The 22,855-nt window shown below is 43.8% G+C and overlaps 1 protein-coding gene across 1 annotated transcript in view; it reads left to right on the top strand.

Annotated features, from left to right (window-relative positions):
* Positions 1-4,488: 4,488 nt before the first annotated feature.
* Positions 4,489-22,855, top strand: part of AGPS (alkylglycerone phosphate synthase) — a 334,984-nt gene continuing 316,617 nt past the window's right edge. Inside the window, exon 1 of the mRNA XM_073633833.1 lies at positions 4,489-4,792. Within this exon, the coding sequence (XP_073489934.1) occupies positions 4,647-4,792 (146 nt within the window). The 5' untranslated portion in view covers positions 4,489-4,646. The remainder of the gene's footprint in view (positions 4,793-22,855) is intronic.

Genomic DNA, 22,855 nt, shown 5'->3' with positions numbered 1-22,855 from the left:
GTGTCAAAAAGAATTATCATTCTTAGTTCAAACGTTTTCCTTTCCTGGATAATTCTGAAATTCCCTTTAAGAACTAAAACATTGCAGTCTTCTATAGTGTGGTCCGGTTGTGAAAAGTGATGTCCAACAGGTGTGCATAAACTGTCTTCTTTATGTTCCTTGATGGTATGTCTGTGCAAATTCATCCTCACTTGCAACTTCTGTCCTGTTTCACCAACATAAGATCCCTCGGTGCACCTTTTGCATTGGATAAGGTACACCACATCACATTACTGGAGGTACAGTTGTAAGATCCTGTGATATTGAAGGTCCCATTTGTGTGTGTGACACTTTTGGATAGATTGATCTGGTTGCACAGTTTGCAGCAGTTTTTACTGCAGGGTTTGCTTCCATTATTTGTGACTTAATAATCAGAGTGAAGTTTCCTGCTGATTAGTTTGTGTCTGAGGTTGGGTGGTTGTCTGAAAGCCAATAATGGGGGTTGTTGGAATATTCCTTTCAGAGTTTCATCCTTTGTTATAATGGGTTGTAAATCTTTGATTATCTTTTTGATCCCTTCAAGTGCTGGGTTGTATGTGGTGACTAGAGGTACTCGTTTTTTTTGTTTTTTTCTCTGTGTATTGATTTTCTCTTCGAGTTTTCAAGGCTGTGTTTATGCTGTTGTTGATGGTTTTGTCTTTGTAACCTTTCTTATGAAAGGAGTCTGCCAGTGTTCTGAGATGTTTATCTCTGTCTTCTGGGTCTGAACAAATTAGGTGGTATCTGATGGCCTGGCTGTGTATGATGGCCGTTTAGTGTGTTGGGGGTGAAAACTGGAACTATGGAGACAGCTGCATCGGTCACACGGTTTTCTGTATATCAACGTGTGAAGCTTGTCATCCTTGATGTATACTGTAGTGTCTAGGAAGTTGACATGCGTGTTCAAATAATCCATTTTTAGTTTGATAGATGGGTGAAAAGTGTTGATCAATGAGAAGAATTGGTTTAGATTTTCTTCACCTTCATTCCATATCATGAAGATATCATCAATATAGCGATAATATCTGTATGGCTTTTGCTGTATGCTGTTCAGGAATTTGTCCTCCAGGTCAGTCATAAATAAGTTTGCATATTGGGGTGCCATTTTGCTTCCCATAGCAGTACCCATAAACTGGAGATAGATGTCATTATTAAATGTGAAGTAGTTGTGTGTAAGAATGAATTTGATGAGCTGTGTCACATCCTCAGCAGTGTATTTGGGGTTTGGTGAGGATGATAAGAATCTGTGACATGCCGCCAACCCATCCTTGTGAGGGATGTTACTGATGTAGAAACTCGCAGTGTTCATGACTAAAGGTTTTAACATGTTTTCTACAAGGCCTGAGATATGTTCGGTAAGTGTATTCATACCTGTTATAATGGGTCTGCCTGGATTTCCTGGCTTGTGGATCTTGGGCAGCATGTAGAAGTCTCCAATTTCTGGATTATCCAGAATCGCATTGATGAGTTCTGAATGTAGGTGGCTTGGTATTGTTGTAATGAGACCTTTTAATTGCTTAATAAAATCCTGGGTCGGATCATAATCTAGTTTTTTGTAGTAACTAATATTTGCCAGCTGCCTCTGGCCCTCTTGTATATATTTGTCTGTATCCATCACAATGACTGCTCCCCCTTGATCTGCTGGATTGATGGTTACGGTCTGATTATTGCGCAGATCATGTACAGCTCTTCACTCCAGTGGTGAAAGGTTGTATAATATTTTCTTTTGCTGGGTGGATATCAGGGACGTGACTCGCAGCCTGAAGCTGTCAATATAGGTATCCAGTTTGGGGTTGCGTCCTTGTGGAGGTGTGAAGTTGCTGTTCTTTTTCTTTTTGTTAGCTCCTATTGTCCTAGGATTCCTTCCATTACTGTGAAAATATTCTTTGAGCCTTAGCCTTATCTGACCATACCTGTAAATTATCCAATTTGGTGGTTGGGCAGAAGGTGGGGCCTTTGGACAGGACTATTGTTTCTAATGTAGAAAGTTTATGATTTGACAAATTTATGATTCTGAGTTCCTCTGTTATATCCACATTTTCTGTCAAGTCAGCATTTACACAAGGGATACCTTGGGATTCTGGATCATGTTCCAAGTTGCTGATAGCAGGAGTTATAAAAGTTGTGTTTGTTTTGTGTTGTTTAGGTTGTATCCAAAAGGTCTGCTCTTAGTGTAGCGTTTGGAGTTTTTTTGCTTCCTGTTCATGGCAAGTTTTTGCAGTTGCCTTTGTAAGGTTTCGATTTCATTCTTAATTAGGTTGATGCTTGTAGGGTGCAATGATGTTGAGGTTTCAAACACCAACTGCTTTTGTTTTCTGATTGTTTCCCTTTTACCATACAGTTCATGAATGAGGTTGTTCCTTAACCTATCGCTGGTACGTCTGCAGAGTCCTTCTGCATAAGGAGAGTTCAGTGTATTTGCACAAGGATTTTTAATCCGGAGACTCTGTGGTATGAGATTCCTCATTTTGCATCTTGAGAGAAAGAAGATGTCACTGATGACCTGTGTTTCCTTTGTGATCAGGTTGGTTAACTCTGCTTGGACCTTGAAGAAGGGGACATACCCCGAAAGCTTGTCCTGAAAAATTGTATGTTAGTGCAAATAAAAAAAGTATCACGGACAGTACTCAATTTTCTCTGTCACAATTGCACTAATACGGCTATAATCACATCAAGTATGCATTAGGCAGCAGCCCCCCTAATACTTATCTGGGGTCCAGCGATTTCCACAAGTCCCTCACCCTTCCGCGACTTTCCTCCTGATTGGCTGAGACAGCAGCCATGCCATGGGCTCCCGCTGCTGTCCATCAAATTCAGTTAGCCAATCAGGAGAGAGAGGGGGCGGGACCGAACTGCAGCTTTGTGTCTGAATGGACACACGGAGCTGTGAATTGGCTCGGGTGCCCTCATAGCATGCTGCTTGCTGTGGGGGCACTTGACAGGAGGGAGGGGCCAGGAGCAGGGAAGAGAAACCCGAGAAGAGGAGTATCTGGACTGCTCTGTGCAAATCCACTGCAACAGAGCAGATAACTATAACATGTTGATTATTTAAAAAACAAAAAAAACAAGACTGTACAATCACTCTAAAGCGGTGTTCTTCCTGGGGAAAAAAATATGAAAAGTCATCAACTACAAATACTGTAGCTGCTGACTTTTAATATAAGGACACTTACCTGTCCAGGGAGCACGTGATGTCGGCACCCCCACTGATTTTCGAATTGGCTTTTGGATGCTGCTGCCGCCATTCGTCGGAAGGGAAACTGGCAGTAAAGCCTTTCGGCTTCACAGTTGGTTCCCAACTGAGCATGCACGAAGCGCGCTGCACTTTCTAACTGACCCGGCAGTGGAGGAAGGAGGAGGGGACCAAATTTCTGAGTGACGGTGCGGCTGCGCTCTCTCCTGGAAGTGGGGAAGGGTACCTGTCGAAAAGAGAAGCAGATAAGTGGAGGTTCCACTTTTGGGCGAAACTCCGCTTTAAGTCCTCCTATCCTTTAGAGCCAAGGAAGCTGCTTCTGTTTGATCTGCAACTGCCATGGTGCTGCACATGTGATCAGTTATGACACCAGCCATTTGATGACTTGACAGTTTGGTTAAGAGCACAACCAATGTGACAGTTACATTCCCGCAAAATTGCGTTGCGATTAGGGTGCCATTAAGGCTCCGTTCACATCTTGGCGTTCCGGATCGCGGGTGGAATCACCAAGATTCCGCCAGCAATCCCAAATCACAGCAAATTGCAGGACGCCCGTGAGAACCCCTTCACTTTGGGACCCTGATTGCGGCGCGATTTTACCACGACTGCGGTAAAATCGCGCAAACAGAATCGCAGGACGCCTGTCGCCCAAGAGAAGTTCTTGTACTTCTTTTTAGCGACAGGAGTCCCGTGATTCTGTTTGCGTGATTTTAACATGATTCGTCGGGCAACAGTCTTGGCAAATTCGTGCAGCGATCGATTCCGCCTGCGATCAGGTGTGACCGGAGCCTTAAATCTTTGGGTTTACTTCCATAATAAATGCTTTGAAAACACTTAGAAGAGGTGACAACGGCTCTAACCCATCCAGGGAAAGTATAACTAAAGGCAAAACACCATTTTCTTTTTAGTTTTGGATAGAATGGAGAGGGGTTAGATCCCTGTCAGGTTTGTATTGCTGTCTGTGCCCCCATTAGGAAGACTCACCCTCTCTATTGTCATGTTTATGGTGATCACCAGGAGAGAAAGTAAAAGAAAAACTCCCACAGTTTGGGTTGTTCTTATAACAAGAATAGAGGGGAAATCTTGTGTTTGGTTCTGTAAGTTGTGGTGACTTAGAGCGGGCCTCTGCCTTCCTCCATTCTAACACACAACGTGGGTCTGGAGTTCCTCCTCATCCCTCAGCCGTCCACTCCGCGCTCTCCCTCCAGTCAGAGCTGTCATAGAAGATGCGGTGATTGGCTGGAGCGGCTCACGTGACGCCGAGCCTCCCTCCACTCCCAGCAGGTGAACTAAGGAAGTGTGGGGACCACGAGAGGAGACAGCGTTGTGCGGTTGCCAGGCGACGGCGAGCGCGCTGCATGCCGGGACGTCAAAAGAGAAATGCCCACGCTGTGACCTCTCCCTTAGGCCCCCCTTCGCTGCACAACACGGAAGCATGGCGGCCGCTCAGGAGAGCCCGGTGTCCGCCTGTTCCCAGCGCCGGATGAGGATCCTCTCGGGGCACCTGCAACCCGCAGCCCCGCCCGCCATCTCTGCCAGCGAGTGCAAGGCCCCGGCGGCTCCCTCCATCCCCAGGAAGAGGTAGGTGCGGTGGGTGCGGTCCTGGCATGGCAGTAGGTGAAGGAGGCACACCTCGGGGGAGAGGAGACTGTTATCTGTTATCCTTCATGTCCCGGGGGAGTGATAGAGAGCTCAGCATACCATCAGATCGGACGATCTGCTCTCAGCTCCCTATACAGATCACTATCTCATTGTACAATCTCCATCAGACATGTTATTGGAGGACCTGCCTAAACGATCTAGAGCCAATCAGGCGATAGATCCTTCTATTACACAGAAGATGGCAGATTGTACAGTCAGATTGCATAGTGTGTGGTCATCCTCAGGGTGATACAACTCAGCAATGTCCAGTTCCACAAACGATCGAGACAAAAATGTCATGAGCAAGGGACGAGCGACAGAGCTCATCCACCCGGGCCGCTCAGCTGTGGCAGAAAAACATTGCATTGGATGACAGCTTTGATGACGATGATGATGTGCGTTTCACATGTAGATGGATCGTTTCTAAGCGACTCATCAGGGTGTGAAAACCGCCATCGATTCACCCGGTGCGATCGAATGTTTCTACCACAACCCAATGACTTGACCACCATTAGATCCACCATGGAGTACAAGGTCCTGGCTGGATACAGAGGGATTGGATCCCCCAAATCTATTAGTAGTCATACACAGTGTGATAAAACTCAGCGATTGTCTGATGTGACAAACGATCATATTGGACATCAAGCAAAATAGAGAGCCTGGCCAACTCATGAGGAACAGATGACCATGTTTTGATCAATTCAAGTCAATTGCTTGCGGTAGAAAAAGATTCAATGGTACGGGGTCGATCGCTTGTTTTTCACACATAGTGTGTCACGATTGATCTACATGTGTGGGTGCAAAAAACTGCCATCGATCGACCCAGAGCTCAATCCCTCCCCATACAGCACTGAGAAATGTCCACGGGGGGCTCATGTACACTTGATTTCACACACATTAAAGCTCCTACCACTTCAACATCATTTTAAAGCTTCTGCGATGCTTCAGTGGTGCTTCGTGGGGGGGGGGGGATTGGGGGTTTATAGTTTTTTTTTTTTTTTTTTTTTTTTTTTTTTTATAGTTTTGAAACTATAATGAGACTTGGCAAATGCCCTGTGTGTGTTGATTTTCAATTTTGTTTTAAAGGGGCCCAGTAGAACCCCACCCCCAACTCAGCAGATCCCCAGCTCATGTGTACCCTGGTTCAGCAGATCCCCCGTTCAGTAGTATCCCCCAGCGTTGCTGCTGAGTCCCCGCTCACCTCCCGCTATATTGCTCCCACACTGCGCATCACATGACATTACTGGTTTCTGCAGCTCTGCTGATTCTCTGCCGCTTAGTCCTCCTTACACTATAATGTTACCATGTTGCACACTATGGGGGGTTATTTCCAAGTGCAATCACTGTAAATCTGAGGGGTTGATTTGAAATGAGGGGAAGCTCTGCTGATTTTATTATCCAGTCATGTGCAAGCTAAAATGCTGTTTTTTATTTTCCTTGCATGTCCCCCTCGGATCTACAGTGACTGCACTTTCAAGTGTACTTTGGACTTGTAGTTTGCACTTGCATTGCAAAGTGGATTTACCTTTAGTAAATAACCCCCAATGTGTGCCGTCTGCTCAGGATGTCTTTCAGGTTCACTTGGTTTCCCAGTGCATCCTGGGATATCTCTTACCTGCAATTCCTCTCAAAAGCTTCAGGTGCTGTACGCGTTGTCATAGACTTCTATGGAGGCTTTGAAGCACCACTAAAGCGACATGAGGTATCATTTTTGAAGCAAATGCAATGTGTGAGCAGTAAGCTTACCATTTTATTTAGTGACCGGGGCTTTGATTGGCATTCAGAGCACTTTAAAAAAAAAAAAAAAAAAAAAAGCTCATCCAATACCACATTTTGAAGCAAGTGTAAATAAGCCCTTAGGTCTTCTTCAGGGTAGATTTGGACATGCACCTAAATCTTCCTTACCTCTGAAGCCCGATCGGTGTTCAGATGGTGCTCCAGAGGTGACTGACAGGCACTGAGGAAGAAATGCGATGCCTCCTCACCGCCTATTTGAACCCCATTTTTGCCAAAAAGTGCAGGGCATTTGTGGCACTAATCCATTTACTTGAATGTGTCGTGTTCAGCGGACTTGCTGCCTACGTGAAGTGCCATGACATGTAAACATCCCTATCCCCTGCCTATTGCAGCCTAAGGAGGGAGGGAATGTTTGGTGGCAAAAATGCGTCTCAAACGCACATTTTTTGTGCCCCCTCCCCCTCCAACCACAAGTCTAAAGGAAGCCTCATAGACCATCAATTGTTTTCTATGTATTTTGTTCTTAACCTCAACACTGTGTCAAGGTAGTTTGCAGTACATTGCGCAGAATTGCTGACATATTGGGGGTTATTTACTAAAGGCAAATCCACTTTGCACTGCAAGTACACTTGGAAATGCAGTCGCTCTAAATCTGAGGGGCAGATCTGAAATGAGGGGAAGCTCTGCTGATTTTATCATCCAGTCATGTACAAGCTAAAATGCTGTTTTTTATTTTCCTTGCATGTCCTCCTCGGATCTACAGCGACTGCACTTCCAAGTGCACTTGTAGTACAAAATGGATTTTCCTTTAGTAAATAACCCCCATTGTGTTTTTAGGCATCGCAACTCACCACAGTGCGCTGCAATGTGTAGACTTGAATGAAGTGTCACTTCAATAAAGTTGAATTAAAAAAAAAAAGGTAAACTGTGCAATATGTGATAACAGTACAAAGGATGCTCCATGTGAAAGAGGCCTGGGGGTTTGGATCTACTTTGATTGAGACTGTACATAAGAAAGTCTGAATTAATCGGTTGTACCTTCAGTTTGTTTGGATCCCTTTGGTTGGCTGCTCATGTAGCGTCCTGACTTGGCAGAGGTTAGTACAGCGGGGTGCAGTCTGAAGTAAAGTCTGGGCACAGCCCTGTGTATACACAGCGTTATTGGTCATCATGGGTGGATTGCTTTGTGTTGGAGCTGAGCAGACATTGCTTTACGATGATGAAATCTGCCATAGAATGAAATTCCCAGGGACGCTTCGGTCCGGTAAGAAACCCCACGCAAAAAAAAAAAAAACGGCGTTGGGCCCCTCACAAAATCCATACCAGACCCTTATGTGAGCATGCAGGTCATGGGGGGGGGGTGGAGATGAGTGAGTGACCCCCCCCCCCCCTCCTGAACCAACCAGGCCACATGCCCTCAACATGGAGGGGGGTGGGGAAACCTCTCCCCATTTTTTGGGGGATACATTTGGCATGGGGTTTCATCCATACCAGAAGTAAAGGAATTGTTTGATTGGTCAAATGACAAGTCGCGATCATCTCAAAGTCAGATCAATCTGACCCCGTTCTTTGAAGTCGCAGGGCAAAGTTGGAGCGAAAGTTGTGTGCCTTTCGTGTCGGATTAATGTGAACATGACCTTAAGGCTGGGTTCACACTAATACGTATTGGGTGTGGGTTTCCCCACATCCAATTCGCATGACCGGAGATTGACTGTCTCTCAATAAAGCCAGTTCACCCAGCTCCAGGGCGCCCGCAGAGCGCGCAACAGAAAAGGTCCTGTTCGTCTTTGGCTCCGTTTCAGGTGCAAATTCAGCCAAAAATTCTGACCTGATTCGTACCTGAAACAGTGTACAGGGACACACTGGATTTGGGGGCGATTTCAGAGACATCTGTGCGGGTTTCTGAAACTGAAAATCGCACTCCGAAATCGCCAAAAGTAGTACAGAAACTACTTTTGGGAATCGGTGCAGCATCGCACTGATTCGGACAGTGGCATTGCCGCCGATTTGGCATGCAATTTGACATGTCAAATTGCATCAATGTGAACCAGGGCTAAGGGTGTTTCAGATGAGCATTGCGATTGCATCCACCTCTCGGGTTTTTCAAGCAGGACTAATCCGAAGCTCAATGTTAGTCTGTGGGCAGGCAGAGTTAAAGTAGAACTATGGGCAAAACGGTTTTTCAATTTTTGGATAGAGCAAGGAAGGGTTTTAAACCCCTGCCAGATTTTTTTTTTTTTTGCCATCTGTGTCCTATTTCAGAGATTTGCCTTCACTTCCTGTCTCATAGCCAAGCAGGAAGTGAGAGAAAATCCCTGAAAACTTGAGGGAATCCCTTGGGGACACCCAGGTCACCTGGACTAGTGTCCCCATTGAAAGATTTCCCCTCTATTACTTTTCTGGGGACAACTCAAAGTTTGGGGATTTTTCTTTTACTGATAATGGTGAACAGGACAAATAGAGAGTCTAAATCTCCTTACAGGGGCACAGACAGCAAAAAAAAAAAAAAAACTGACAGAGGTTCTAAAGCCTCCGCACACTATCCAAAACTGAAAAAAAAGTTTTGCCTTTAGTTATACTTTAAATGGACGTGTATCTGTGTACATCTGGCTACCTTAGAGTCCGTCTAGGTCTTGTGTCTGTTTCCTTCTTTTAAGACCTATATACTGTGGGTATAGAAAAGACACCCCCCCCTTTAAAATAATCACATTTGGTTGCTTTGCAGCCTGAAATGAAGACATGCACAGTTTTTGTTTATCCAGCTGTATTTACTCAGTGCAACTTATAACATCCACGTGAAGGATAGAACACCAACATGTCAGAAATAAAAAATAAAAAACAAAATCACTGAGTTGGAGACAGGATCTCTCTCCCCCCTCCTAAAAATGACTTGTAAAAAAGGGTTGGCTTGGCTGGAGGAGAGGGTGGCCCGTATGCAGATGACCTCTTACTCTTTCTGGACAATGCGGACTCCTCTCTCCGTGGAGCACGGCAAGTATTGACTGAGTTCTCAAGAGTAACAGGTCTGCGAGTGAATTGGTCTAAGTCTCAGCTGCTTGCTATTGACCCCAAAGCTAAACGGCTATCCCGCCAAATCTGCAACTGCAATGGGTGGTCGAATTGGTATACTTGGGGGTCTGAGTTTTGAGAGACGCATCCAGCTTTATCCCCCTTAAATCTGGACCCTCAGTGGTTCATGGAGTCAAGGCCAGGTTGATAGCTGGGAGAACCTCCCTTTTAGGCCGCATTAACCTTATAAAAATGAGAATAAAACCCAAATTTACATACCTTCGTAATTCCCCACAATGGTTACCCTGTTCCTTCTTCACGAAACCTGAAGCGAATATTCTTCTCCTTCCTCTGGGGCCCAAACCTCCCTAGATTTAAACTGTCCACCTGATGCGTCCAGTGTTGCAGGGGGGGGTTTGGCATTTCTGGACTGTCAGAAATATTTTCTGGCAGTTTGGCGGCTAGTACCAGATGTGTCCAACCCCGCGGCTTTCCTAGAGGCTGCGGTGGTCCGCTCGGTAGAGCTCTTTCACATCTACCCCTTTGAGGACCCAAAGCCCTGTATGATTTAACCCCCCTCCATGTTCGACCCTAAGAGCCCATTCACACAGGGACGACTTGTCAGGCGAACTAGTCGCCTGACAAGTCGCCTCCCGTTCTGTGCTATGGAACCGTTCTAAGGGGAGCGACGCAAGTCGCTCCGACTTAGAAAAAGGTTCCTGTACGACTTCGGGGGCGACTTGGGGCGACTTGCATAGACTTCTATACAGAAGTCGTTTTGCAAGTCGCCCGGGCAGTCGTGTGCAGGTCGCCTCGGTGAGGCGACCTGCAAGTCTTGTTGCCCCTGTGTGAATGGGGTCTGAAGGCCTGGAGAGCAGGACTGGGACTTGGAAAAATTCCCACGGACTGCAGCCTCCCCTGTGGAAAAACCCCACCTTATCCCATTTTTACGCACTACCAGACCTCAAAATATGGGCCAAATGCGGTATTAAATTGATATCTGACCTTACCACCGAACACCGCCATACACCCATTCAATTATCTAGTATCCCACAATAATGTCCCCCCCCCCCCCCCCCCCCGTACCAATTTCGCTATTTACAATTATTCCATGCGTTCAAAGTCCAAATATGCCCCAGCGACACGCAAATAGTGCAACCCAATTTAGAAAGGGTCATTAGATATGAATGTACCAAAAAAAACGACCTCCGTCTTATATGCACATCTTTTCTGAGTTTTCTCTCCAGAACTGTCATCGCTTTGTCAGCGTTGGACGCAGGATATTCCGGGACTTGACTCGAGGACTGGGAGGACATTTGGGATTTTCCATTCAAAATCCTTGTCTCGCTTCGAGACCGTCTCATACAATACAAAAAACCCTATCGGGCATATATTACCCCGCATAGATTGTATAAAATGAAAACCTCTCTGTCCTTGGAGTGCTAGAGATGTATGAAAGATCCAGGCGATTTTTTATACATGTCTTCTGGTCCTGTCCAGCAATTGAAATTACTGGTCACAAGTGGTCTCTGCAATAGAGGACGTAGTGGGAATAGCTATAGCCCCAACCCCGCATATATGTTTACTAGGCCTAGTAGAAGAATCAGCCCTCGGGATAGCAGAGAGAACCCTGATAGGGCTTCTGCTCTTCTATGCCAGGAAGATGATCAACCTCTGCTGGGAGAAACGTGCTCCACCTTCACTCTTAGTGCTGGTTCACACTGGTGCGATGCCAAACATCGCACAGACATCGCATGTAATTCGCAGCGCACTGCCGTTCACATTACATGCGATGTCTGTGTGGTGCGATATCAGCCATAGAGTATAGTATGGCTGATATCGCACCGCATTCGGTGCAAACACGCACAGGACCCTTTTTTCTGTTCGGACCAGAATCAGATCGCATGTGTGTTCACACATATGCGATCCGATTCATGTCCGAACTGTCAGTTTGCAGTGCGATATGCGAGCTGAACTGGGGGTGTCATTAACAATGTATTGACACTCCCCAGCGATTCGCATATGGCACTGCGAATCCACTGCGTGTTCCCGCATCGCACCAGTGTGAACCGGCACTCTATGGAAAACACGCATAAATAATGTCTTGCCTCTTTACAAAGGAACCGGAATAGGGGTTGCCAAAGAAATATGATAGAGTGTGGGCCAATGGTTGGCTGAGGCCTCCACAGCAACAGCTGATTGAATGAAAATGTGAAAATAATTGTGGATACTTTAGGAGCCCTTCCTATTGTAATTTTTACTTTGGTTCTATTTGTTTTTTGTTTTGTTTTTTTCTGCTCTTGTCCCTTTTTGTCTCGACCGGTAGCCATGATTTCTAGTTACTCCAATTGAGCAAGAGCCAACGTAGTAATTTAGGATATGACGTGCTGCAGCTGTTTGAAATTTATGTTGGATACAATGCACTATGCCGGCTGGCACTGACCCGTGTGGGTCATGTTTCAATGCTGTGGCAGGTTAACTATTTGTCTGTCGGTAAATGTTGTATGTTTTAATACTCAATAAAAAGATTAAAAAAAAAAAAATGACTTGTAAACTCAATCAGGTGTAGCTCATCACCATCTCAATTGTGCACACTGACATTTGCAGTGTGATTTTTTTTTTTTTTTCTCCCCTGTAGGATTATCAGTTCAGGTGCGATTTGCAGTGTCATAGACTTAACAAATTTGCACCTGAATGAAATTGCACCACACTCTTTTTACAAATCGCACTAAAACCGGCCCCCCCACATACAGAATGTGAACCTGTTCAGTCTGCGGACTTAAGGGTATCAGTTTTAGTATTGGAGCATTTGCACAAGTTCTCGTACAAAGGCTAAAGCTGGCCATACACCATACAATTTTCTTATTCAGTTTTCTTTAGATTTACCTTCAACTATATAATAGAAGGGCCTGCCTGATTGCATACAAATTGAAAGTGTTTAGGTATGACCTCCTATTAGATGGTTTTGGTAAATCTAAAGGAAAGTTGCACAAGGAAATTGTATAATGTATGGCCAGCCTTAGTATCTGTGCAATGCTAATGGGCAGACTTGTGTAGCAGCTGTGGCTCCCAGGCACTCTGTATGGTTATATGCCCCTATATACATCTGTGTGCAAAAACCTTACTTAGAAATGTGTGTTTGTGAAATGACGTCCATGTGTAATCATCAGATCTGGAGATGATGTAAGATTATAGGTGTGCAGCATTTTCTGTAACAGTAAGGTCCCTTTCACACATGTGGTCCGCCTGTCAGTTTTTTCAGGCAGACCTGAACAGACGATCCATGCAGTTCTATGGAGTTACGGATGTCCGTGGTGACATGTCCGCTGACATCCGATCCGCTCCGCTAAATCCAGACGGATGGAAACCCTATTTTTTTTTTCCATCCGTCTATCGGATTAAAATGGACAGGCGGTCTGTTTTTCATCCGATTCCCCATAGAGGAGGACAGAGATCTGACAGGTCCGTGTCTGCACAATGAGCAGACACGGACCTGTCATCCGCCGGCTAAGCGGAGCGATCCCTGCTGAGCAAGCAAAGTCCGTCAAAATGGATTCGCATGTGTGAATGGGGCCTAATCTGTGTAGAAATACACCACGTTTGGGGTTTCCAGGCACAGGGAATACAGGCGTGTTTTACAATCTACATTTGTGTGCATATGACCCCCCCCCCCCCTACACACCTACTAAGCTGTTAAATGTTTAGTCAGAAGGGTGTGAACCGACCAGGAATTTCTGTCATTTCCCTAGATTACAGCTAAGAATGTCATTTTACTGGTTTTCTTGCCTGTTGGCACTTTAATGGCATTTTATGATTGAAATGTCTCACTTTGATTGGCTAATAATCCATACCTACTACTTTTGATCCACCTGCTGTTTTATTTAAGGACTATTTTAGGAAAAGTGGAAAGCAGTGAAAGTGAATCGTCTATAAAAGGAATTTCTGTAGGAAATCTCTGTGCAGAACAAGGCAGAGGTAGAACAGTCGATGTATTATGTTCATGGTGGAGAGGGCCGAGACAGACTAGTGCCAATCTGTTATCAGACTCCCCTTTGTTAGGAATGGACAATCCTTCCCATACACCAATGCCAACAGCAACACAGTAAAAACAAGCATTCGTTTTGTGGCCTCTTGAAAAGAATGTCGTGTCTTGCTGATCATACACGGAGTTGAGTTATTTTAGATTAATTCAAGAAAATCTGCAACATTTCCATTGATTTCTAACTTTTCTGAAATATGTCCATAGACTAGAGTTGGCCATGTTAAAGTGGTTGTAAACCTCCAACATGAAATCTGAGCAAAGCATTTCGCTCTATAGTGTGTACTTGTCTCAATCCAGAGCACTAAGGCCTGGTTCACACCTAAGCATTTTTTAAGTGCGTTTCCAGTTTTGCAGAAACGCACTACATTCCATTTAACATGGTTTACTATGGATGTAGTTCCCATCTGTGCAATTTTATGGAAAGAGCCAGGCATTTTTTTTCTGGTTTTTGGTTCTATAGACTTCGATTGATCAAAAACGTGTATTAAAAAACGCAAAATTCACCTGGTATATGCAACCTGCGTAGGAGTGAACCAGGCCTTAGTGTCATTTCTGTCTGCTGCTTATGCTGGCCATACACTATACGAAAAATCAGCCAAAGTTCAGGCGTTTAGACAGTTCGTTCATTTTCCGGCCAGTTAATGGGCACAAAATCGATTGTCGTTGGGGCGTTTTTTGAGTTGAAAAAAGAACGAGTTTTGAAATTTTCTGCCGAACGATAAATTGAAAGGTTAATGTGTTTCCCTTCCGAACTGTCTGCATAGGTATATGTAAAAAAACGAACAAAAAAAGCGTTAATTTATGTCCACTGAACGATTTATCGGTCATTACATGATTGCACTATCGTTTGCAGTCACGGACGAAATGTCTGTTTTTCGAAAATGGGTTCGGCCGATTTTTCGTATAGTGTATGGCCAGCATAAGTCCCTTCTGACAAGGTTTCCTGACGCCAAGAGAAAATTGGTTACGGAGAGGGAGCTCCAGCTGATTGACAGCCTCAGCTCTGTTGCTGTGTGTAGGGGGTCTGTCCCTTCCCTCCAATCAGCTCTTGGAGCTCTCCTCACTGAGCTCTGCAGTGTGTATTTTCAGCTCTCCACCCCCTTTTTTTTTTCCTGACAGCCCAGGCAAGCTGTATAAATTCTGGACTTTGAATGGATGTAGAAACGATAAGACTGCAGATAAACAAATACAACTTCTGTAGGAGGATTTGTTTAATCTGTGTATCACCTGAAGCCAGTCACTTCAATGGGTATTTTGGAAGGGTTTTTATCCTCTTCCTGCCTGCGTTGTTGCCAAAAGATGGCTACAGCGCGGGCTTACTTTGCTGGGAGGCAGTTATAAGATGTCCTCCCATGATCATGCTGCCACGTGCCCCCCTGCGGTACACAGGCGACGTCCTCTGTGTTTGCTGAGTCTTTTGGACTCGCCTAATCATTGATCGGGGTAACGGGCCAATCACAGCGGCCCTTTACCATGTGATCAGCTGTGTCCAGTAACAGCTGATCACGATGTAAACACAAGCCAGTTATCGGTTCTCCTCTCCTCACACTGACAGTGTGAGGAGAGCTGATAACCGGCATGGGTTAAAGGGACATCTACACTGATAATCAGGGCAGTCCCAACAGTGCCCATCAGTGCAACCTCATCAGCACACATCAGTGAAGGAGAAAATTTACCTGTTTTCAAAATGTTCGGTCTTTTTTTTTCGTTTGTTTAGCAAAAAATAAAAAACCCAGTGGTGATTAAAGAAAGCTCTATTTATGTGAAAAAATGATAAATTTCATATGGATATAGTGTTGCATGACCGCGCAATTGTCATTGTCAAAATTGGCCTGGGCAGGAAGGAGGTAAAGGTGCCAAAGGTGCCCAGTAGGCAAGTGGTTAAAGGTTAAGTCCAGCCAAAATGAATATGTCCGCTTATTCCAGGACAAATCTCGGGAGCCAGGTAATGCAGGTATTTGCAGCTGGTGCCAAACTCCTGAGATTTGCTCTGGTTGTTAGGAGCTGGCTCCAAACAAAGAAAAATCCTGCTGGCCTCTGGCTTGAACAGAATTCTATATTAATTTGACCAGCTCTGTTTTACCCAAAGATGGTGGGTTTTGTCAGACCCTTGCTTCCTTGTCTTGGGATCTTTCACCCGTAGCGTTCCTTCTACCTGGGAGTTCTGGGTGTTTCTGCCCATCGTTGTTCAGGCACGTCTTGTTACATTCTGTATAATTTTAAAATAAATTACAAATCAATCAGGGAGAATAATTCTAGTCTTCCAGAATAGATGGGTGCTTTTTATGAGACCCAAGTGAAGCGTTTGTACTAGAGCAGCACGATTCTGGCCAAAATGAGGATCACAATTTTTTTGCTTAGAATAAAAAGATCACGATTCTCTCACAATTCTCGCAACGTAAAATCTTTCACATTATACAAAAAAATGGGCCAACTTAGTGGGGGTGTTTAATGAATTAAAAAAAAAAAAAAAAAATTGCATTTGAAAGGCCGCTGCGCAAATACAGTGTGACATAAAATATTGCAACAACCACCATTTTATTTAAAAAAAAAAAATGTATGTGTGTATATGTATATGTATGTGTATATATATATATATATATATATATATATATATATATATATATATATATATATATATATATATATATATATATATATATATATATATATATATATATTAATATAATATTTGGGGGTTCTAAGTAATTTTCTAGCAAAAAAAAATATTTTAACTTGAAACCAACAAATGTCAGTAAAAGGTTTAGTGTTTTATAGAGCTGGGGAAAAAAAATCGAGTTGAGAGGTCAAATCGATTCAAAATTTAAGCAAATCGATTTTTTTTTTTTTTTTTTTTTACCGCGCCAGTCCTGAGGAGCTGCGGGCATGAGTTTTTAAGTGAGGCCGCGGCTTCTGCCTAGTCTGCAAGCCTGGACGCCGTGGACTAGGCCGAAGCTGCTGCCTCGCCTAAAAAAAAAGTCCTGCCCGCAGCTCCTCAGGACCGGCGCGGTGTCCAAAAAAAAAAAACTATTCGAATCGTGAATCAAGTTTTAAATCGCAGATTTTTTTTTTTTTTTTTGAGGAAATCGCCCAGCCCTAGTGTTTAAGTGGTTAAACTTTTTTCAATTACACAAAGTCTATTCCATTGAAAAATTGTTTATAAAATTGTTTATAAACAATGTTTATACTTAAGCTCAGCTGATAAATAATGCTTTGATTCTTGGCAGACTGCCCAGTTTTTTTCTTCCTTTCTTTTGGGCTGTGGCTTCAGAAGAGCAGAGAGAATTCTTTGCATAGAAAGAATTGTGAAACACTTTAATCAAGATCGCGATAACGATTCTTGACGATTAATTGTGCAGCTCTAGTTTGTACCATAAATAGGTTTTTACTGACAAAAAATTGGCAAACAGATGAAAAATATCTGCAGATCGACTTCTCACTTTTTGGCGATGCGTAGACCTGACGTACTTGTGAGTTTGGATGATTTTTTTTTTTTTTCACCATTTCCGTAGATTTTTCTGATTCAAGTTATGTGTTTGTAATCCATTAGCCACAATTTCCAAACTTCATGGAAGAATCTTTTGCCATCTACATCACTGTAAAGGTTTGATAAGGAATTTCAGACAGTGGGGTCAATTCGATAAGAGTGAAATATTGACTGAAAAAATGCATTAAAATAACACACGTGCGGAAACAAATTGTACAATTCACTAAGAATTTGCCGGTAAATGGCTCATGTGGTAATGACTGGATATTTTCATGCGGTAAGTTATTGCACAGTAACTGGTTAAGGAGTGGGCTGGGAAGCCGACTTCCGCGTCCTTAACAATGGATGACTCGCCCCATGCCAAAATTAATTTATAAAAAAAACAGCAAGGGGTTGTAAAGGTCCCTCCCCATTGTTATAAAAAAAAAAAAAAGTCATACTTTCCTCTGTGCAAGGGTTTTGCACAGTGCGGCCCCGATCCTCCTCTTCTGGGTCCCCTCAGTGACGCTCCTGGCTCCTCCTCTTCTCAAGTGCCGTATTCCATGGAGGCACTCGGCCCCGCCCCCGGGTCACTGGATTTGATTGACAACAGCGGGAGCCAATGGTTCCCGCTGCTATCAATCCAGTGAGGACCCGAGACGGCGACTGGAGCTGCTGGGCTCATCCCCATTGCTGGAACGATCAGGTTCAGGTAAGGAAAGGGGGGGTATACCTTGGTTGTGGTAGCAGCTGCTGCCCTTACCGAGATATCCATCTTTAAAGTGCCAGCGTATATTTACCGGTCCGGCCGGTCCACCCGGGGGGGGGGGGGGGGGGCACGCACCCCTATGCTGTATCTGAGCAATACTGCATGTTATACAGCCAGCAAAACCCTGTTGATAAATATTGCATCTTTTTAACTTTCTGTTCTGTTTCTGAATTGGACTTAACGTCCTTGTAATTATATTGAGTTCAGCGCTAGAGTCCGGGTCTGCCACTGAAGTCATGTTGGCGCCCATTATTGTGACCTGGGACCCAGACTGTCCCATTACTACCGATTTAGGAAAGTACCCTCTCCAACCAATATACATAATCCGATACAGTGGTGCTATAACATTCAAAACCCAATAAAGAAAAAAAAAAAAAAAATCTTTTCAGAAATAAATAGTAAAAAAAACGAAATTTAAAATAACGTCCAATCCAACTTAAACACTCAGTGTCCCCTTGTGAGTCACTAAAGTGTTCACTCTATAATCTTCATATATAAATATGTGTGTTCTTGATGGCAGTGGACCCTCACAAAAGGCCACGTGCTCCGTGATACCAACTCCCCACAAGACCGGGGAAAATTGCTTCTCCTGATCGGCATAATCTGCTTTTACTTTTAATGCTTCACTCCCACAGCAAGACTCTGGACATCAACTCTCTGAAACACAGCAAAGATCACTCCTAGAAAAAAAGAGAGAGAGAGAGAGAGAGAGACTGTACTATTGTGGATCATCTTTTTAATTTGCATTGGAAGATTTGGTGTTTTGTGAAGATTCACTGCAATTAAGAAGACACATATTTTTATATGAAGATTATATCATTTGGACACTTTTTAGTGAATCACGAGTGGACACTGGGTGTTTAAGTTGGATTAGACTTTATCGAAAATGATAAACTAAATATAATTTTATCTGAAAAGTTTTTGTTGGATTGGGTTTTGAATGTTAATGCACCACAGTACCAGATTATTTATATTTGTTGGACACTTTATTCTTTAAAGTGTTACCAAACCCACGACAGTAAAATCATTCTGTATATACAGTTAAGCATACTTGTTATACTCACTGTGGAACCTAAGTGGTTAATCCTTTCCATTGTGATCCTGTCTTCTCTGATCCTCCCCTTCTTCCACTGTCCCCGCTCCATCTCCTGATAGAACAGAGGCTTGGGGACAAGCTGCACAGTTTGGTGCATTGTGTTTATTTATTTATTTATTTTTTTTTGGGGTGAGTGCATGTGATTAGCACAGAGCCAATCAGCACTATCCAGACAGAGGGTCGGGGGTCCTGCAGCCTTAAAGGACAGCCAGAGCAGAATGAAAACTCTTTCTACAAGCTTTACCCAGACTCTGATAGAAGTCACAAGACTTCTCTAACTGCTGATGAGAAAAGGTATTTAGCAGTTTATATTTACTAAAAAATAATTGCATTTCTGTGTACTGTGGGAGACCGGATATAGTGAATGCAGGGTCCTGGGTTTAGTAACGAACATATTAAAGCAGAGGTCCGCCCACCACCAATAATCGGACACTTGCCTGTCCTGGAGTCCAGCGATGTCGGCAACGCAGCTGATGTTTCCATCAGCTGTCGGGTGCTGATGCCACCATTGCAGCTAAGGGAACCTGGCAGTGTAGCCTTACTGCTTCACGCCAGTAACCCTACTGCACATGCGCGAGGCTCTGCTCCTCTCACCTACTGGCCCGGCGACGGGGAGGAGGATGGAGCCAAGCGGTGACGTCAATAGCCGTGGCTCCCGGAAGTGGGAACAGGATACCTGTCAAAGATGGGTATCCTGTCCCCCCCCCTCTCCCCTGAAAGGTGCCAATTGTGGCACCGGAGCGGGGGATGGGGGAGACAATTGAGCGGAAGTTGCACTTTTGGGTGGAACTCCGCTTTAAGGGGGCAGCAGTAACCTACTTTTTGTGGCGCAGAGGTGAAATTATTGAGTATTATTAGTGCACAATAATCTTGTTTGGAGGATATGTTTAACCATTTAACCATTTCCAGACTGCCGCACGCCAATAAACATCCTTACTTTGAAAGGGGATGTCATTGTTATGGCAGCAGCTAGCTGCCATAACACCGGTATCCTCTTGCTCGGCCACGGTCCAGTTTCCGATAATAGTGGTCACTGGCGGATTTGCCGCGAGATCACTTTTATAGGCGGCGGGAGAGGGCCCGCTGCGCTCCAGTGCCCTCCGCCGCTTACCGGAGCCGTCGGCAGCGGCGGAGGTAATTGGAACTTCAGCCTTGCTGGGCATGGAGACGAGTGTGGGGAAGATGGCCCCCGCCTGTCTCCATAACAATGCAGGGCGGAAGCGACATCAAAACATCATTTCCGCCCTTAGCTCTTAAAGGGCCATTTTTTTTTTTTAAATGACAAATTATTATTTATTTATTTTTATTGCATTTAAGTGTAAATATGAGATCTGATGTCTTTTTGACCCGAGATCTCATATTTAAGAGATCCTGTCATGCTTTTTTTCTATTGCAAGGGATGTTTACATTCCTTGTAATAGGAATAAAAGTGACACAATTAAAAAAAAAAAAAAAAAAAAGTGTAAATATAAAAGGTAAAATAAATAATACATTTTTAATTTTTTTTTAAATGCGCCCAGTCCCACTGAGCTTGCGTGCAGAAGCGAACACATATGTGAGTAGCGCCTGCATATGAAAATGGTGTTCAAACCACACATGTGAGGTATCGCTGCGATCAGTAGAGCGAGAGCAATAATTCTAGCCGTAGACCTCCTGTGTAACTTAAAACATGCAACCTGTAGAATTTTTTTTAAACGTCGCCTATGGAGAATTTTTTTAAGGTAAAAGTTTGTCACCATTCCACGAGCCGGAGCAATTTTGAAGCGTGACATGTTGAGTATTAATTTACTCGGGGTAACGTTCTCTTTCGCAATATAAAAAGAAAAAAAAAAAAAAAGGGGGCTAACTTTACTGTTTTATTTTATTTAATTCAAAAAAGTGTATTTTTTCCAAAAAAGTGCGCTTGTAAGACCGCTGCGCAAATACGGTGTGACAGAAAGTATTTCAACAACCGCCATTTTATTCTCTAGGGTGTTAGAAAAAAAATGTATAATGTTTGGGGGTTCCAAGTAATTTTCTAGCAAAAAAAAGTTTTTAACTTGTAAACAACAAATCTCAGAAAAAGGCTCGGTCCTTAAGTGGTTAAAGGACTTTTAGTTACATTTAAAAAAAAAAAAAAAAATCTTAGGTGGGGGGAGGGTTAGTGTGTGTCCAGAAATCAGTTTTGAAAAGGAGGATTATCTGGGGTTAGTAAATCCCAAACACATATTTTTGCTACCAGTAGTTTGTTGGAGTAAAATTGGTACTTGGTTTGTCCTCAGTTAACAAGGACATAATACTATATTGGCAAACACTGATGTACTGGAGATTAGAGGCCTCTTTTACCCTATTCAGTGATGTATTTATTTACAGAAGGTCACTAACCTTGGCACACGCTCGTTAGATTTTCATTATAGCTGGTTTCTTGGATGAGCAAAATTCACCAATACCTGCCTGATTGGTTATAAAGTGAGTGCACTGGTAAGGTAGGATTTCACAATACATAGTTTTATTGGTGTATTTATTTCATTCTGTGTGACCAAATATAAGAAAAAAAATATGAACGGTGTGTGGCCAGCCAATTTAATCTGACTATTCATACTTCTGCATTAAAGAGTACATGTGTGTTTGTCTGTGTTTTTTTTTTTTTTTTTTTCCCGGAACATGCTAACATAAGAAAATGCACAAAACACTCTTAAAATTTGTGTTTTGGACTCTTGCACATGAGCTGGCTGAGGCAAATTGGCGTAATTCCTGGCGAATTACCATTGCCCTGGCAAGCTCTGGTGCAGCGTACAGCCTGGTATTGACGTGATTGGCTGTGCGCTGCTGTGCTTGTGTACAGCGCAATGCTATTGTAAACCTGATCGCAGCATACAGGTGTATGAAAAAAAAAAAAAAATAGAAAATGTTTGTTTTTTTTTTTTTGTATGCTGTACTTGTGTTTACAATTGCACTACTTTATACATAAGTAAAGTACAACTTGGCCATTCGTGTCAATGACAGGCTGTACGCTGCCACCCAGGTTGTCCGGGCTGAGGAAATTTGGCAGGGATTAGCAAAGAACGGGCTCAGCCGGCTTATGTGCAAGAGCCCTTTGAGAACCAATAACAGATTGGCCTTTCATATCATGTCAAGCAAAGGTGTTTGTCCCATTTATCTGTAAAGCTTGGTACACACGATTTTGTTTTTTGTTTTGTTTTTGTTTTTTTTTTTTCTGTTCAACCCAGCAGGTTGAATGAAGAATAAAAACTGTCATCTGCGGTTGGAGCTTCTGTACTCGCTATGCAAAGTAAATACAGCGACCTCCCCCCGGACAGGGGAAAGTCCCCCCAGCCAGAACACTCCGATCAGCGCTTTCTGCCATTGGCTGAGATTAGGAGTTGGTCGGCTGCTGGTTTTCTAGCATGCTTGTCCGACAAAAGCCGGCTAAACGGCTGGCTTCTGGTGCTTCTGGTGGTTCCTCACAAACGGCTCTTGTGTACTGGGTTTAATCTTTTTCCCTTTCACAATGGACAGTTTAAGTGGAAGTCTCACAAAGGCTGCCTTACTTCCTACCTCATTTCGGTGCTAATGGTAAACATTTACAACCCCTTTAAAAGCAGAAGGTTTTTATCTTAATGCATTCTATGCATTAAGATAAAACGCTTTCTGTGTGCAGCAGCCCACCTAACACTTACCTGAGGTCCCTCTCTGTCCAGTGATGTCCACGAATGTCTCAGCCGTCCGATATTCTCCTTCCTGATTGGCTAAGACACAGTAGCGACACCATTGGCTCCCACCTCTGTCATTTAAAGTCAGCTAGCCAATCGGGGGAGAGGGGGTGAGGGCCAGGTCAAGGCTCCATGTCTGAATGGACACAGGGAGCTGTGACTCAGCTCAGGTGCCCCCATAGCAAGCTGCTT

Source organism: Aquarana catesbeiana, linkage group LG06, assembly GCF_042186555.1.
Source record: "Aquarana catesbeiana isolate 2022-GZ linkage group LG06, ASM4218655v1, whole genome shotgun sequence".
NCBI lineage: Eukaryota > Metazoa > Chordata > Amphibia > Anura > Ranidae > Aquarana > Aquarana catesbeiana.
The sequence above is the reverse complement of the archived record's forward strand: the minus strand, read 5'-3'. Positions and strand labels throughout refer to the sequence as shown.